Source organism: Canis lupus, chromosome 14 (assembly GCF_003254725.2).
Source record: "Canis lupus dingo isolate Sandy chromosome 14, ASM325472v2, whole genome shotgun sequence".
NCBI lineage: Eukaryota > Metazoa > Chordata > Mammalia > Carnivora > Canidae > Canis > Canis lupus.
In genome coordinates, this window is record NC_064256.1 from 20,314,004 (window position 1) to 20,332,230 (window position 18,227).

Consider the following 18,227-nt stretch of genomic DNA (forward strand, 5'->3'; position numbering starts at 1 on the left):
ATTGTGTGTGCACTTCATGTTTTGTGTGTGTATTTAGAAGTTTATCCTGAAATACAATTATAAGCAAAGTTAATTAGTAAGGTTAATTAAACACTTCTGTAGGAGCACTATTCTCTCTTCATTCCATGCCAGAAAGTTGCTGGAATATTTTTAATTTTACAAAGATAGAGACAGACACCAACAGACAATTAGGAAGGAGTAGTTTCGCGCACAAATATGCATCAAATTTAAAACAACCTTTGTTAATCATCTCAGATAACTGGATATGCTGAAACATAACACTGGAAAACATCCTTTGCAAAATAGTTCCAGGTAGAGCCTTAGGAATTATCTACCATGTCCAGGGAGGAATTAAGTGCTACCCATGGAATCTAGCTCCTACATTTGACATTGAACTCCATTCTCAAAGTCTCTCCTCTGATTGGTCTTTTTGGTATCATTTTGAGTGTTCCCATCCCCCAGCAGCTGCTGCCCTTGAGAGCCAGTGTAACTCAAAGAGGCAAAGATCAATCAGCTCCAAACACTGGGGAAATTTTGGCATCTTCCACATCACAGAAGGCCAGCCAAGTTGTATTCCAACCCAACTTCTGAGAGGAGCCTTTCAAAGATATGTTTTATAGCTGAGCCCCAGCTTAAGAAGTCTTCTCCGTGCTCTGCCCTCCTCTGTCCCAGGACTGGCCACGGGTCATTAACAAAGGAGAGACCAGAAGAGAAAGCTTTGACTCTCACTTTCTCCCCTAAATCTCCAGACACTCAGGGGTGACTTTCTCTACTGGACTTGGGAGGTACGGGGGAAGTGGGCTGGGTTCCTGTCAGAAGGCACCAAAGCCCAAAGGGAGGACAGGTGTGGAGGACAGAGCCTGGGCATTTGAAACAAAGAGTTGGAGCCAGAGAAGGAACAAAAGGAAAGTCATGTCGGTCCCTGCTTTGAATGTAAACAATTATTTGATAGTGTTTATTCTTGCTTATTTTGCTCATTCCAGTATATTTGAAGCTAAAACTGTTTGTGATGAGTTTTGGGGCTCTCTTCAGCAGGACCTCTCCTGGCTTAACTGAATGTTCCTCAACATATCTGTGTTTCCTGTGGCTTAAAAAAAAAAAGGGCATCCATTATTTTCTTTTACACTCTGGAATTGAGATAAAGTCATTAGATTCAGAGATGCACTGACTTTTGACTCATGGCTTTAAAAAGAATAATAATTGGTCTTTTTCACATGTGTGTATACCCTAGATGGTGCCAAGGGTCCCAGATCACTAAGGGCATCCAGTTCATTGGTGGTACAAGGAGGAAAAATTAAGCGCAAGTTTGTGGATCTGGGGTAAGCATTTCGTGATGTAAAAAATAAGCCCTCTATAAAAGAAAAGGATTAAAAGAGAAAAATATCGTTTTCCCCTTTCTGACTGTGTGTTGTCATTATAGGGCACCTTTGCGAAGGAATTCCAACAAAGGAAAGAAATGGAAAGAAAAAGAAAAAGAAGCCAATAGGTTTTCTCCGGGTAGCAGGTATGGGTGGATGATCTAAACTTTCTGCCCCCCCTCCCCACCCCCACTACCGCCATGGTTAATCAAAGTCAGTGGTCAGTATCTATGAGCTAAAGTGATCCACCTAGAGGAGAGATGAAAGAGAAATTGCACAACAGTTTATATTTTTCTACCCCAGTTTTAGCCTATACTGGCCTTGAGTATATCCACTGGCTTAATTGCAAAATTATGGTCACATGAATAGTTTCAATAAATGTTTAAAAAAAATTTTTTAATAAACAATAAATGTTTATCTAAACACAACATAAATAGATCTATGTGATATGTTAATGAGGCATATTTCAGGGGTTTTGCCTGGCTACCCACAATAGTAATGTCCTCTTTTTTGTTATGTCTGAAAGGGTAATTTTACATTTAAGTACCTTGTTGGTTTTCAGGACTATTCTGTCCATGTGTAAAAAGGACCATCATCTCTTGCTGGACTCAACTGTTTAACTGATTTTCTTCAGGCTCTACCAACTATTCTTACTGTTCAGTAAAGACTTCCCCATAGAGAAATGAGCTTTGCACTGCATGCTGTCAAGTTTTCCCAGTTTTATTCTGAGATTACATAATTTTAAAGTTTAGATTTATATCAGAAGACAACAAAGCATGGAGCTTGACTGCCTGGGTTTGGATCAGGGCTCTCCTAGTTCTTACCTTTAAAATTGTGGACAACTTCTTTAACCTGTTTGCTTTTATCTCCATATGAGAAATAAGGGTAGATAACAGTATCTACCTAATAACTTTAGTGTAAGGATTAAGTAAGTTTTCATACAAAGCATGTCAAATGGTACCGGGCACATAGGAGGTATTTAAAAATAATAATAATAAAGATAGCAATTCTCTATCATTATTACTGTCAAGTTACAGAGCAGTTTTACATTTATCACTTTATTTGATCCTTATAATAACTTTGGGAGGGCAGATAACAATACTTTATTAAGAAACTCCTCTTCATGGAATTTAATTGATTTGCCCACGATTATGCAGCAGGCAGTTAATGCAGCAGGGCTTGTGCCTCCTCTGTCTAGATACCTTTCCAACACAACACCTTCCCTCCAGTTGTTTATGCATCTAATGATGTGGAAATCTCTTGAAACTGGAGAGTCATCTCAACAGCGTAGACTAAAGAAGAAACAGAATGCTAACAATAAAAAATCGTAAAATCATTTGGGGACCCCCGATCCATTTTATAGGTTGTTCTCTGCAGTTTTTCTTCTTTTTTTTTCTGGCATACAACTTGGTGAGAAATTGTACCTTCCTCCTAGAATTATAGGAGAGTGGGGTCAGAGATAGGAAGAGAGGATTCCCAAATTAATTGTGTAAGTCTGTTGTCTTCATTGTTGTTGTTTAATCCTGTACAATGGAGAAAGGGTAGAAAGCACTGTTTATATTGAGGACACTGGTCTCAGGAAATAGAAGTCCATGATGCAACTTAAAAGCAATTTAATTTCGTCTGGTTTTGTTTTTTTTTTTTTTTTTTTTTTTTTTTAAATTTCGTCTGGTTTTGAAGTGAGAAATATAAAACAGTCTACTTTGTACCTGAAAATTAAGAATAGGAAACTATCAAGTTTATACTCGGGATTAAAAATAATAATAATAAAAAGTGAAACTCGTTCAGGGAGAGAGAGATTCCCAGATATACAGCAGGACAGAAGCTGAGACACTTCTGTAGTAACATGGCCCTCCTCTTGGTCCCTGGATTTCTGAGGCAGTCACTTCCTCCCACCTTGAGGCTCCACCTGAGACGGATGTAAGCAAAGCACCCAGCAGTGGGGAGAAGGTTTGTCTGAATTTCATCATAGTAGCCAGAGGGTATCACCTTTTACAAATTCCAGGTGAAAAGCAAGCAAATCTTTATTCTGTTGGTGAGTGTGTACCTGACCTTAGGCCATCCATGGGGAGTCGAGGGTGGGCCGTCACCACAGCTAATGCCAGCTTTTGAACCAGCAGCCAGCTGGCTCAGGATTTTTAAAATACTAACTCTGGAGTCCTTCTGCTTCAGTGGTCACGAGTTATTTCCACATGCACCAAGTGCTACAAAATAGTTTTCCATTGGAATCATAATTTTATAATTATTCGTAATTATAGTAGAATTTTGACCAGAACTGAAGGAAATTCATGTAATTGCAACAATAGAAGAACGAGGGAAGAAAAGGGACGTTTTCTGTTTCACAAAATAATGTTTTGAGCTATCACAAGAGTTGGTTAACACTAATCAAATCTAACAACAGCCTCTGTTCTCCTCTGTAAATTGATAATGGGCCCAGAACCTTTTAAAACATATGCCAGAAAACAGAGTTATTGCCCAGTAGGGGCTTAATGCGATTGAGTTAGGTTCACAGGGCCCCTGAAGGGAAGTGGGTGGCAAGCACCATCCGCTTGAGGGTCCCACTGCAGCTGTGGAAGACCAAGAATAAACTCATCACCTCTGTGAAGCTTTCCCAGGAAAAAGGGGGAGTGATTCATGGATTGAGTCCCTAATCTTATCTCTTAGGCTTTTCATTATTAGGCTATAAAAATCTGATGAGGTCATTCAATTAGTTATAGCTGAGGCTGCTGGACTTTAAAGAGGCCAGAGGAGAGCTTTGCTACATTCTGTCTTGTTTTTTGTTTTTTCCCTTCCTCAAGAGTTAAAGAGTTTACTTTTATTGTATTCCTTGTGGAGATACAATGACTCAAATACACGACCAACGTGAAACAAATAGGTGAGGTTAAATAAGTATAACAAACCCCCCAAAATATGGCTCAGTTCTAACCTTTTCCAGTATGTGCTCAGAGAACATTCTGATTTAAACAGGCAGCACAGCACAGCAGATAAGAAAAACCGGAAAGAGCTCCTAGTCAGAGCTTGTTCACACCAAAGTGTAAAATAAAATACTATTCCTAATTTTAGAGTAAGTTGCCACTGATGGTCAGTGGAGTACCTACTTTGGAGCTCTGTGGGAGAAGCTCCCGGTTGAGTGGCAGAAGGGAAAACCATGTGAGCAGTCATATGTATCTCAGAACAAGCTTAGATGGTGGAGTGTGGGAAAACAACAGGAAGGGAGATGGTACTCCTTGGTGGAGGTGAATTTGCATTCCGCTTAAAAGTGTGAACTGTGGGAAAAGCACTGTGCCAGAATCCAAGTATTCATCCTGACTTTGCCATAGGTAAGGTTCTGAATTTCTTAGACCTTGGTTTCCCACTAAAAAATAATTAGAATTTAAAAATAATAATAATAATAGTTAGATGGATTAAAACTACACGGTCTCTAACTCCCAGCCATTTCTGTCTGTACTATGCAATATGGTAGCCTCTAGTCAGATGTGGCCATGGAGCACTAGAAATGCAGCTAGTCCATATTGAGATGTGTTTTAGGAGAAAATGCATGCAGGATTTCAAAGACTCAGTATGCTAAATTTATGTTCATTGATTTCTTCCACAGTGTTCTAAGGATGTAGTCAAATTTCTCTACATCCAATTCTCAACTATAAACATGAAGTCCTAAATTAATTTTAATGACTTGTGCTCTATTTATTAATTACTATTTTGATCATGAAGTCATGGCTAGATAGAAATTTTTGTTTGGAAAAAAGTAATAATTTGATTGATAATTGATGTGTAAATGGGCTTGGTCACATTCAAAACTGTCAAAAGAGCTGCCCTATGGAGACCACTATTGTGATTTGTAGAATTGTATGTATCAGAGGAGATTGGTAGGAAGAGTTGACCGTCTTGGCACTGAATCAGAAGACCTGGGTCCTACTGCTGCCTCTATGGTGCAGTAATGTATGGCCTTGGGCAACTCAGTTATGGAACTGTACCTCTGTCTCTTCATATATAAAACAGATTTCATGATATCATCCCTTCCGTGGCTGCTATGAAGATTTTTGTTTCAATACCTTTTTCTACCATATCATATTCACTAGGATATAGGACCAAGTAGTATTCAAGCTTTAGTCTGTATCAAAATCATCTGGAAGGTTTGTTGAAACAAGTTGTTGGGGCCCCATCCTGAGTTTGTGATTCATTAGATGTGGGGCAGACCCCCCCAAATTAGTATTTCTAATAAGTTCCCAGGTGATGCTGACTGTTAGACAGGAGACGACACTTTGAGAACCACCGCTCTAGACCTTATACTCTCTTAGACACAGTACAGCAAACTTTGGTGTTACGGGCCGGGTTGTGTTCCTGCCCCAATCAATATGTGGAAGCCTTAACCCCCCAGTGTAACTGTATTTGAAGATAAGGGTTTTAAGGAGATAATCAAGATTAAGTGAGGTCCTAGTCAATTGGGGACCTATTCCAATGGGACTAGTGTCTTTATAAAATGAGAGAATGATACCAGGGATGTGCTCACAGAGAGAATGTGGCCATCTGCAAACCAAAGAGAGAGGCCTCAGGATAAACCAACTCTGCTGACACCCTGATCTGAGGCTTCCAGCTTTAACTGTGAGAAAATAAATTTCTGTTGTTAAAAAAAAAAAGTGAAATATCTTATTAAAAATGTTGTAATACCGATGACATGTGGAAATAATATTTAGAATATTTGGGGTTAAATAAAACATAAATTAATTTTACCCCTTTTGATGTGGTTATCAAAAATTGTAATTTATATTTGTAGTTTGTATTATATTTCTATTGGACAGTGTTGATCCATATGATTCTATGAAAAACATCCTCTTGGGATCCCTGGGTGGCGCAGCAGTTTAGCGCCGGCCTTTGGCCCAGGGTGCGATCCTGGAGACCCGGGATCGAATCCCACATTGGGCTCCCGGTGCATGGAGCCTGCTTCTCCCTCTGCCTGTGTCTCTGCCTCTCTCTCTCTCTCTCTCTCTCTCTCTCTGTGACTATCATAAATAAATAAATAAAAATTAAAAAAAAAAAAGAAAAACATCCTCTTTTGAGTTCTAACTCATTCCATTGATCTATAAATTGGCATGGTTTCATGTTTGTTTATTCTTTTTTTCACTTTTTTTATTGAAGTATAATTAATATACAGTATTAGCTTCAGGTATACAATTTGATGATTCAACCGTTTCTATACATTACTCAGTGCTCATCACAATACATGTACTCTTGTTTCTCTATTGTTTTTTAAATCTATATCTACTCCTCTGTGTTCCCAATATAATTTGTTTATTCAGAGAGGTACAAAAGATATAACAATAAGATTTATTTTAAAGGCAAATTGGATAGGGAAAAATAAGATAAAGCAAAAAGTAACATTGGTACTTAAAAACATCTTTAACAAATCTGTCATGTATGCCTGAAGAGAAAAACATCTCAAAACTTGACCCACAATGGCATCTCAGGAAGGAGCCAAAATTTCTCTTTTAAAAAAAGTGATTTTAAAAAACAGGAAACAAAAATGCAATTGTAAATGGCCAGAGGAGAATGGCCATTAGAGAATGGCGAAATAATTTCAGCCTGGCAAATTTCAAACCAAGTGTTTAAGGCATGAACAATGATGATGAAAATTCAGCAAAGCCCCTGTGGAGTGCTTAACTTTGACAATATAACTTCTTCAGGTTTTCCCCTTTGCTTGATTTTTTTTCTTTTTCTTTTTTCTTTTTTCTTTTTTATTTTTTATTTTTTATTTATTTTATTTTTTTGCACCCTGGGGACCCGCCGCTCTCCGCGGCTGGACTCGGGGCGGCCCCGGCCCGCGGAGCTGCTTGATATTTTTAATGCCCAAACATTAAATGCCTAAATGTTGCTTTATCCTTAAAAAGATAATCATTAGGATTATAAATGAAAAGTAATTTATTAAAGTCTCCAGTTTAAAACCTATCTTTTTTTTGAGTTTCAGTTCATCTTATAAATCTTGTTGTTTTGTTTACACATCTAGTAAAATTTTATAGAAAATAAAAGCAATCACTTTTATAGAGACCTTTGAATACTGCAAGCTTAGCCTTAGTGGAGCAGACTTGTTCCCCCTGTAATTGTCGTGTTTTTATTTTTTTTAATCTTTTTGTTAAGATATTTATTTATTTATTCATGAGAGAGAGAGAGAGAGAGAGAGAGAGAGAGGCAGAGACACAGGCAGAGGGAGAAGCAGGCTCCATGCAAGGAGCCTGACATGGGACTCGATCCCGGGTCTCCAGGATCACGCCCTGGACTGAAGACAGCGCTAAACCGCTGAGCCACCCGGACTGCCCTGTCCTGTTTTTAGAAAACTACATTTATAAATTTATAATCTATTCAGTTTTCTTTTTAAGTACTTCCCCTTGAAACCTGACAAACTTACATTCCTAACACATCAACACTTTTCCACTTGAAAAAAAAACTCTCGAAAATATGGTAGATTAAAATGGTGACATAGTGACTGTAAATATCCAGTGCCCTTATCAATTTTGGTTATTTTAAATCTTAGCCAGTTAAAAATATTAAAATAGAATCAATAGACAAACTTCTCCCTCAGATTTCTGGTAATACAAATGTTCTTAAATCCTAAGCGATGTATTTATTATTCTTAAACCTAACATTTTTGTTTTGAAATACCAAATTTTTATTTACATAATCATCTTGCTGTTTCATTTTCAACCTTCCCAGTGTGGTTGAAAAATCACATCAAGGGAACAGTTTCTCCATCTCATATGAATGTAGAGGAGGCAAAAAATACTTTTTTTTTTTTTTAACCTCTTGGGTTTCCCAGCTGGAGTCCTGTAAATGAGATTAACAGAAGACAGATTAACAGGGGAAAAGTATACAGATTTATTTAACATCAAGTTTTGGGTGATAGAGCCTTTATTGGGAAATGAAGACCAAAGAATTGGTTAAGCCTGAGCATTTTAATGCTAGGTTTGTTGAAGAGTGGAAAGTCTTGGAAAAATGTATTAGCACAAAAGGGCATGAACTAAAACAATGGGAAACTTAGCAAGGCCTATTCGTTCCTTCTTTCTGACTCCTCTTGGTGGCCCTCTATCTGCAGAGATAAGAATGTTCCTTTCCTCCTGGTGTAGGAAGGGCACCTCTCATATAAGAGTCTTAGGATCTGCTTCAGAAGCGATGGGGAAGGAAGGCCAGAGAACCCTTCCTGTACCTGCTCTTTCTCACATTTCTTCCCCCTTAAAATATATGCTGTGCCAAGTTGCCATATTCCATGGTAGCATGTCCAGAACCCTGTCAGAAATTAAGGTTAAACTCTACAGTGACCATTTCAGTTGGGCTATTATTGGTTATTGATCAGAGGTTTGGACTGTAACTCCGGGTCGAAGCAGGATGTGTCAATGGTAGTTGGCCTGAACTGCAGATGGACACCTGCTTGTCATAGCTATTAACCTGTCAGGAGCTCCAAGGGCCCTTCTGAAGGGGTTGGCTTTACAACCTCAGTCTCCCTGATGGATATTAGAACCTTACAGAATGACTTCATCTGATTTGAATAAATGGAAGTCTGCAGCCCTTCCTCTGATTACGCCTAACTTGCTTTAATTAACCTCCTTAACTACCTGCTTGAATTCTGTATTCTGCTTATACTTTTTCTGTTCTGGCAGTTCCTGAACTCCTAATTATATCTTGATGACATTCAATTTGTTCTGAATACTTCACAAACCTAGTATTCAAAGACAAACCAAAAAAAAAAAAAAAAAAAAAACTTCAATGGAATGTTTACCTGAGCAACTTAATTTTGGGATGCTGACCCCAGGACGAATTGGTTTAAAGATGCATGTAATTGGGTTAACTGCTCTGTAAAGTTGTTAATTATGAACTATTTAAATGCCAGGAAACAATGATTACCCCCACCTCAACCGCCCCCACCCATGACAATTTAATACGACAGACTTAATTTGAAGACATTCTTTAAAAAAAAAAAAAAATGAAGCCATTCTTTTTCCCAGTTCCTAACAATAAAACAAGCAGTTACATCAGTGACTTATAATTCCATTTTTACCAAAAGTGATAGTGAGACATTAGTGTACAAGTTAAAAAACGATGAATTACAAAACACATACCTATTTTTATCCATTGGGAATTACTTTCAGATCCACGAAGCACTCATTTCTACCAATCTTGATTTTTCAAGGGGTTATTAAGGATCTCTGTGAAGCTTATGCATCCCAGACCATATAATCTGCTCTCAGAGTCAAAACTGTCAATAGAGGGAGGGAAGAAGGGTAGGAAGGAAAAAAGGAAGGAGGAGAGCAAGGAGGGAAGGAAGGAAGAATTTTATGCTATGTTAATGTATTTCTCCACCAAGTGAACAGACGATGAGTGGTCAGTAAATTCTCTCTGCTGCTTGTGGAGGCCCAAGACTTCAAATTGACCAAAAGGAAATTGGTATTTTTTTAGAAAGCATGTCTGGTAAGCTGATAGATCAGAAATTATGAAGTAATGGAGAGTTTGCTTTTTTTTAATGAATGCATTCTAGATCCAAGGAAATGGAAGCATACTGACTATTCAGGATACCAGGAGACAGATGGAAGTTACATAGGTTCATGGGGATTTGGAGTCAAGGTTGCACAAAGAAATGAAGGATTCAGGATAGAGCCTCAGCAGGGGCATAGCAAGACTTCCTGGAAACCTGGAAAATTCTCTTCAAAGGACTCCAGGACATGGTGGTTCTCAGTTGTGAGGACATTGGTTGTTTCCTTAGAAGTGGGCTTTCTTGGCTTTCTGTTGGACAATTCCTCCAGTCTTTCCATCATCTTGTATAGAAAACTGGAAGAAAGCCTCTGAGTGTCACCCAAAGCTGAGCTTCTGTGATGTCATTCATCACACTCACATTATAAGACCTGTCTTAGGGACTAGATGTTCAAAGTCCTCATGGAATTATTAGTCTTGACTATTTTACTGGCAGCGAGACTCTCAGGAAAGAGTTTAATTATATGTTGTCTTGGGATTTTGTTTGAAATGTTACATGGTCAGAATTTGAACTAAAGGTCCTTTTCTAGTAAGGCATTACAGTGAGAGCAGGTAGGCAGCAATATTCTTATTTCCTGCCTAATTAAAAAAAAAAAAATGGGGATGGTGGTGGTTGTCCCAAAAGCATTATTACAAGGTAAATTCACTTGGGAGTAGGACAAGACAGTCATGTCATTAATTATGGTCTCTTTATAAACTTTAAAACAATAGCCATGTATTTAAGCAACTACTATAACTTTTTGATTATGGATGGAACTCTTAAAAAAAAAAAAAAAACTCCCATGCTACTTTGATTAATTGATTCAGAAATTTATAACAGGGGAAATAACCCTTAGGCCCAGTTTATCTCAAACATGTCCAATCATAAGAATGTGGGACTACAGAAAAAATATTCATATGATTCTGCATGGTTAGAGCTTTCTGAGCACTTTTTTTACTGGACTGTGGAACCTAAGCTTAACAGGCAAGCCTTAAAAAAAAAAAAAAGTCAAGCCTTAGAAGTTAAATTATGACTGGATAGATAGTGAGAACTGCAGAGATTTACCTCTCATGAGGTGCGTGGTTTCATTTTCAAGGAGTGGGATAGGGAGAGGGGATAAGACCCAGCTTCATGGAGACATTCCCAAGCTTATTAAGCTGGAGACTGGTCTTATCTCCCCCTAGGACATATGTTACTTTCTGAAGGATAAGAACCTAAGACCCTTCCCTAGTTGAGTTTGTTGACATTAAGAAGATAAGATTTCTCTCCTTCTCCCATAGGGGAAGTGGGGACAGCACTACTGTCCCTGTCTATATAATCATCCAGATTGGTATTTTTTAGATGCCTCACTTAAAATGTAGACCAAGTATAAGATGACAAGTGGCTTTCATTCTGTCACTCTGGAAAGAGGAAATTAGGACATGGGGAGCCTGTGCAATGATTTTCTGTAAGTAAATAGTCATCTGTTCTCCAGAAACCTCATATTTGCATTCAGGATAATAGAAATAAATATAGATACTAAAAACCTCCAAGAGTCAGCTCAGACATGTGTTAACATATAGATTCCAAGCAAACTCTTCCCCTCTTCTCTCCCAGATTCTAGTAAGTCCAGGTGCCCAAGAATCTGTATTTGAGCAGCTGCCCCAGGTGATTCTTATCAGACTTGTTTGGGAAACACCTCACTGGTCCACCATCCAGGAATAAAAAGTGCTTACAGGGGACCAGTCTGCCTCTACTAGCATGATTTCTTAAGTTCAGTTATTGTACCCCCCCCCACCCCATCTTTTAATAGCAAGTAAGTAGACTTCAGGATACAGAACTGTTTTAGTTTAGACTTTCAGATGAGATTGAAGGTTGACACATCTCTCATTGGGCTTTCTCTGTTATTCTTACTGTCCCCTTTATTGTTTTTCTTTAAAAGGAATTCACCATCATAATCATCAGGTATTCTGAAATCTTTAAATGACCAGCCATCTTACTCACCCAACCTATGATTTCAGTATTCTACCAAAACTTCACTGATGTCTCCATTCTCTTTGGTCACTAATTTTATAATCCTTTACATTTGTACATTGTTTTGCAAAGCAGTTAACAAGATGCTTTCACATTTATTGTCCCATCTGAGTCTCACAACAATCTTTGGAAAGAAACAGAAGCTGTTAGGAGTTAGACTGTTTATGTAATTTGAAATATATTTTAAAATATTTGAAGAGTATAAATATTTCAAAATATTTTAAATTCGATGTGAGAAGACTGAAGTCCAGTATACATGTGGATAATGAGTCTTCTAGCTGCAGTGTGGAAGCACTTTTCATTGAAAGGGAATCTCTTTGTTTTCATGACATCAACAGCTAACAAATAATAGGCATTGTGTCAAATCTCATTTGGACATATTGACCTCTTCCAAGATGCAAAGAAATAACTGCCCATTCCTGCCTCAGCTCTTGATAATTATTTTTTTCTGACCAGAAGTAAATATAAATATGCAAGTACATGCACTCATAAAAATATCTGCTTTCAAACTGTGTTTCTCAAATGCCTTTGACTCCTTTAAATATAAATAATAACCATAAATTGTTTATACTTTCACAGTTTCTCAAAATTCATTTAATTCTTAACAACCACATATAAGCTACCTACAATATCCACCTTTTATAGAGGAGAAATAGAGGCTAAGGGAAGGGCCAAGGCCTTATGTTCAAGAGGTAAAAGATCCTGGACCTCCAAGTAGAGTGTTGAGACTTGCGGTCCAGCCTCCTCCTAGGAAGTGTGAGGGCGAACTAGCTGGCTACACCGGGACCCCTTCTTCCCTCATCACTCTGAATGTGTCCCTCTCGAAGCCTTGTGCTCAGTTGAAGACCTTCCCCAATAAGGGAGGACCATTCTTTGGTCAAGGTACACGAGTAGCTGTGCTCCCTGCTAGGACCTCCAAACAAGCTCTGGTCTCCTCCTAGGAAAAGGCACCCAGATTATGATGAAAAACCAATAAGGTGTGTGTTTTGCTTAAAATATCATAAGCCCTGAAATTTCAAAATTATTTAAATACAACATTTTCTAAAGTCCCAGACTCTTGGAAGCATGAGTTCAGAGAAGGCCAGGAAAGAATGCTGACTAAGAGCTAATGTCACTAGCGGTAAGGCACAGCTGTATCACCCGAATAAGGGGAATGCTGTGATGGTTAACCCGATAGCAGTTTCAGAAAGACCATGCCCCTCCCTGGTTTTAATTCGCCCACATCCACTTATTAAGCACATTTCATAAGAATTCACTATGGCAATAGCGATATGAAAACGTTGATGATGCAAAAAAAGATAGCTACTAAGATTAATATCCTAGTCAAAAATGCAAAGTTTTTCCTCTCTTGTAGAACAATTTGTCAAACTGTTGCTTTGAACTGTATTCAGAGACCCTTCAGAATTCAGTTCAACAAATGTCAGACTTGCCCTTCCTTTGTGTAATATGCATTTTTTTTTCATAAAACAGGATCTTCAGAGGCAGGCTGGAACACTGGAAACTGAAGCCATCTCCGGCGCCTCAGGCCTCCACGCGCTCACCGTGCATGCCTTTCTCGTGGTTTAATGAAAGCCGGAAAGGATCCTATTCCTTCAGGGACCTGCCTTCACCTATGAGTCCCCTTCAGCCTTCTCCTGAAACTCTAATTTCAGATAAAAAGGGGTCCAAGGTAGAAAACACATGGATTTAAAAAGCAAACAAGAAAAACCCCAAATCCTTCCTCCTCTTCAAAGTCTTTGGAAAGCATTCTCAACTTGTGTGTTTACTCTGGACCTGAGAAACCAATGTGATAACACTGCAATAAACCATGCATGGTATTTCTTGTGTGGGGAAAAAGAAGGCCTCATTTAACCATCACCCTCTTTAATGCTGTTCCATTCTAGATTGTATGTTAATCTTTGATTTGCCTGTCTTTTCACATATTGCTATTTAATCTCAGTTTGACAGTTAAGCCATGCTGGGAAAGATGCATTTGAATCATGGTACAGTATGATAGATCTGTTTACCAAGTATTCCACTCTAAATTACATTACAAGACTATTTTTACTGTGCTCTTCGAGATTTACTGGAAAACAAATAAATTTGGGACTGAATATGTGTTCAATATATCTAAATGAAAGTCTTTAAAACAAACCAATGCTGACATAGCACCCTTACTTATTTCTACTTTTAAATCAAACCTAAATGTTGAAAAACTTATAACGTCATCACCAAAGTTCTTTAACTTTAGCAGAATTAGAAAATATAATTGCATGGGTGTTGTTTGTTTTTAAACGCATGATTGTTATTTCCAGCATGACGCTGCAAACCTTATCTAACATTTTATTGAAACGTATATGGTGGCTAACTTTCACATGTTGTTTGGTCTCCTTTTATCTATGTTCGCTTTTCTTTCTCAAACAGAAATGTGTGATTAATGTGCCTTGAATTTAACTCTTTTCTTGAGGTCAGCAGCTCACAGGGTTTGGACAGGGTTCGGGGTGGTATGTCTGTTGACGATATCAAATAGTAGTGTGTTGTGTTAAATGCTTTCCTGCTTACATGTTCTCCTAGCCTAGCTCCGTGTGCTTGGATTTAGTCTCCATTTCTGAGTTTAGCAAACCTTGGGGCTTATCTGGCACTGAATTCTCCAGCCTCCGGCATGTAGTTATTTTTGACAATCTATTGAACCCAGTGGCAAGGGGACTTAATGGAAAACTAATGGTCCAGGTCCTAAGGAAGCCGAATATGGAACAAGATGGTGTTGGCCAAGGGCTTAGAGTTCCTCAGAAGCCAGTTGTTCTAGAATTACCAGCAAAAGAAGTTTTGGCATCAACAGGCCACTTTGATCTTGAAACATTGTTGGTATTGGATTTGAGAAGTCCAAATGTAGTTTGAATAATTCTCCTACTCTTGCACTAGCAAGACTACAGATTTGGTTTAAAATATTTTCACAAATGCAGCCACGTGGTCATTGTGAATTTACTTGACTTTAATATCCACTGAACATTTTAATGAAGTTCTGGGAAAGTTTTTTTTATGCCCCATCCCTCAACTCTACCAGCCCCTTGTGCTTATCTGTTCCGCAGCCTCTCTGGTGCTCTGCGGGTGCTGTGTGAGAGTTGTATTTTAGCGTGTAACTACTAGTGCATTGTCAGACTGTGACCTCCCCCCAGAACTCACATCTTGAAGGTTATATCCAGGGGAGGATCTGCCATTTCTCACAGTATTTATCACAACCAACAGCAAGCGATCCTTCCCAGGGGGTACTCAAGCTACCTTTCTAATATGGATGGCCATCTGTTCCTAATAACTCAGGCTCTCCACACCATCTTGTATTTTTACTTGCACTGTTACTCATCGCGAGTAGGGTCAAAGAAGATAGGCTTATTAATATTACTCCTCTAAGCAGTTGCAGAGTATAATGAATGCTGTACCCTTGAAGAGGGATTGAAGAATGATTTTTCCAAAACACTTATCCTTTCATCTGATGGAGAAAGCATCCAGAATTCCCTATCAGTTGCAAAAGGCACAGTGTTCTCAACCACTGCCACTTGAAGGTCATCACCAAACCAAATATGAATTCCTTCAAAGATTACTTAAACAGAACCTTTTTAGGACTTGCAAAATACACCTACATCCAGTTTGCTGTGCTCATTTAACACTGAGCTTCATTTATTTTTACAGAATTTCACCTTCAACGATGACTTCAGTCCCAGCAGTACCAGTTCGGCAGACCTTAGTGGCCTAGGAGCGGAACCCAAAACACCAGGGCTCTCTCAGTCCTTAGCACTCTCATCAGATGAGGTACGCTCAAGGCGCTCACACATGCCTGCTTTCTGAGATCATGCATTGTCCCTGTCACCTATCACCAGGAAAACGTTCTTAAGTAGATTTTGCATATAAATCATCAGGACCATGGTTTCAGGTTTGGTATGAAGTCTTCATGATCTCTCTCTCTCTATCTCAACATGAAGGCAAAGAATTGTTTCTGAGCCCCTTTACAGCTCTCCAGGGACCTCCTCTGGCTTTCTGATTTAACTGAGATGACTCTGAGCTGGGGGCTGGTAGGGGGGAGGGAGTTGGTGGTGGGAGGCTGGGCACTAGAGAGCAAAAACAGGGACAACCCAGAAAGCACGTGGGAGTTTACGGACTGCACCCCCCTCTCCCTCCCTTCCCCCCACCATCACCCCTATCCCAGGGCTCTGCTGGTCCCTCTGAGTAGTGTGTGTCCCCTGATTGAGAACCACTGTGGTGGAGAAGGGAGAAAAACTGGGTGAGAATCACTTATTTAGAATCCAGGGTCAAATTAACATTGCCAAGAATTCCCAGAAGATAAATGTTTGTAGAGAAACAGGAAATTACATGAGTGATGGACTTAGTGCTGCAAAGATAAGGAGAGGAAAGAAATGCCAGTATTTAGGGCAGGGGGTGAGGGAGAGAAACAGTGGAAATAAAGATATTGTTGCTCCACATACTTGCTCTAAGTTACTTCTTTCTAACATGATTTTTTTTTAACTTTTTGTCTCTTCAATTCTTCTGCCCATACTCTTCAGGCTTGGCATGATTTTAATTTTAAATCTTTGTACTATGTATGTTGTGCCTCCTATTTCTATAACACTTTTCTTTTTGATTCCTTTGTTGCTCCCTCACTCAGAGCCTGGATATGATAGATGACGAGGTGAGCTATCAGTGGGCTGCGTGTGGTGGCTTCTGTGGTATTGTTTGAAAATTCTCTTCTCTCTCTGCAAAATGATTTAAAACTCAAACTATACAAGAATACTTGTGTCTGTAGTGGAAGATTTCTTTATGTTAAATCATTTTGCTCTCTGCCCTTGTCTATACCTAAGTTTAAAAGATGTTCCCGAGTCAAGAGGATCACCAGGTTCAACCTGCAAGGTCCCTCGATCGGTCCCCCATCACCACTACCTTGACACGGTCCATTCTGTTCCACATCCTCTGCCTTCATCTCGGCTTACCCCATCCCCTTGTCAGTGTTCCCTGAGGTGACTCCTGTCTCTCCTCCCAGACCTGTCATCGCCTTCATCGCCTCTCAGCTTAGAGGTTCTAGGAACCAAGCTGCCCTCTGCACTATTAAAAGTGATGTTCTACACTGGGCAGAGCTTGAGATTTGGAATAAACTACAAACTGTTAAGCTCTGCCAGTCACTAGCTATGTGCTCCCGACAGACAAGTAGACTTGCTAAGCCTCACCTTATTCATTTATTGAGAGTCATTATGGACATTACCTGCCCTGCCTCCTTCACGGGTTCGCTTGCTGCTCAAGTGACACCATGGCTGCAAAATTTCCCCTCACAATGTTTGAGGACTTAATTCTGTCCTCTTCTAAGGGAAAGTCCCTCCATATTTGTCAATGTATTTTTCTATACCTCTAATGTCTTCTCAGAGGCTACACGCAGAATGATGCGTTGCATATAGAGATCAATGAAATACTTGTTTTCTGCATCTCGTACTCTTTCCAAAGTGTTCTAATGTAAAGGCTTGCAACATTGGAGTGTATTTTTCAGTATTAAACTTCCTGCATTAATAACGCCGCTTTACTGGGGAAATTTTTAGATTTCCAAATACCTGAAAAAATGTAGGCAATAACTGCGTGTGTTTCTGTGTGTGTTACACACACAACTAGAACCATTAGCTTATTCATTTTATGGTTTAAAATAAATGTGGCTCTAGTTGGCAAGAAATTCCTTTTGATAGCATAATAAGCCGTGGTCCTTTAGCATAATAAGCATTTTGGTCCTTTAACAACGCTGCATAACATTCCTACCTCAGATCCTTGATGATGGACAGTCTCCCAAACACAGTCAGTGTCAGAATCGGGCCGTTCATGAATGGAGCGTGCAGCAGGTTTCTCACTGGCTCATGAGCCTAAATCTGGAGCAGTATGTATCTGAATTCAGTGCCCAAAACATCACTGGCGAGCAACTCCTGCAGTTGGATGGAAATAAACTTAAGGTAAAGAATTCTATCTCTGTGTGAGATTACGAGGTACAAGTTGTGTTGCTCATGGCACCTGAAATGTTTTCACTAGAACAAGAGCATTCTGCATATGTGAGAGGTAATTCTTATCAATCGTCAGCAGAGAGGACGTTGTGTCATTTCTGAGTAGTAAATGGAGTTTAGGAAAGTGGTCAGGGACCCTCAATCAAACAGTAGGCTGCTGAGTAGGAGAGCGAGGGACTCCCTCTCATTGCTTCCGCCCAGCAACACATGGTCCATGTATGAACTCTGCTGACTTCCTGTGTAGTATGAGTTGTAATAATGGCCATTGTGAACTCTGTCATCACATTAGAGTTAAAACCTAGATCCATGAGTCTCTCCTTCCTTATTCATCTCTTCTCCACCCCCACTCCTCCCTGCACG

General features: G+C 39.3%; 1 protein-coding gene across 19 annotated transcripts in view; it reads left to right on the forward strand.

Annotated features, from left to right (window-relative positions):
- PPP1R9A (protein phosphatase 1 regulatory subunit 9A) overlaps positions 1 to 18,227 on the forward strand; it is a 312,061-nt gene that overhangs the window by 286,534 nt on the left and 7,300 nt on the right. For 9 of the 19 annotated variants that reach the window (XM_049093580.1, XM_049093584.1, XM_049093586.1 and 6 more), the window contains 6 exons: positions 1,232 to 1,319; positions 1,421 to 1,504; positions 13,336 to 13,534; positions 15,532 to 15,651; positions 16,502 to 16,525; positions 17,637 to 17,819. In XM_049093580.1, the coding sequence (XP_048949537.1) occupies positions 1,232 to 1,319; positions 1,421 to 1,504; positions 13,336 to 13,534; positions 15,532 to 15,651; positions 16,502 to 16,525; positions 17,637 to 17,819 (698 nt within the window). The remainder of the gene's footprint in view (positions 1 to 1,231; positions 1,320 to 1,420; positions 1,505 to 13,335; positions 13,535 to 15,531; positions 15,652 to 16,501; positions 16,526 to 17,636; positions 17,820 to 18,227) is intronic. The other 10 variants (XM_049093583.1, XM_049093600.1, XM_049093591.1 and 7 more) reach the window with 3 other exon arrangements.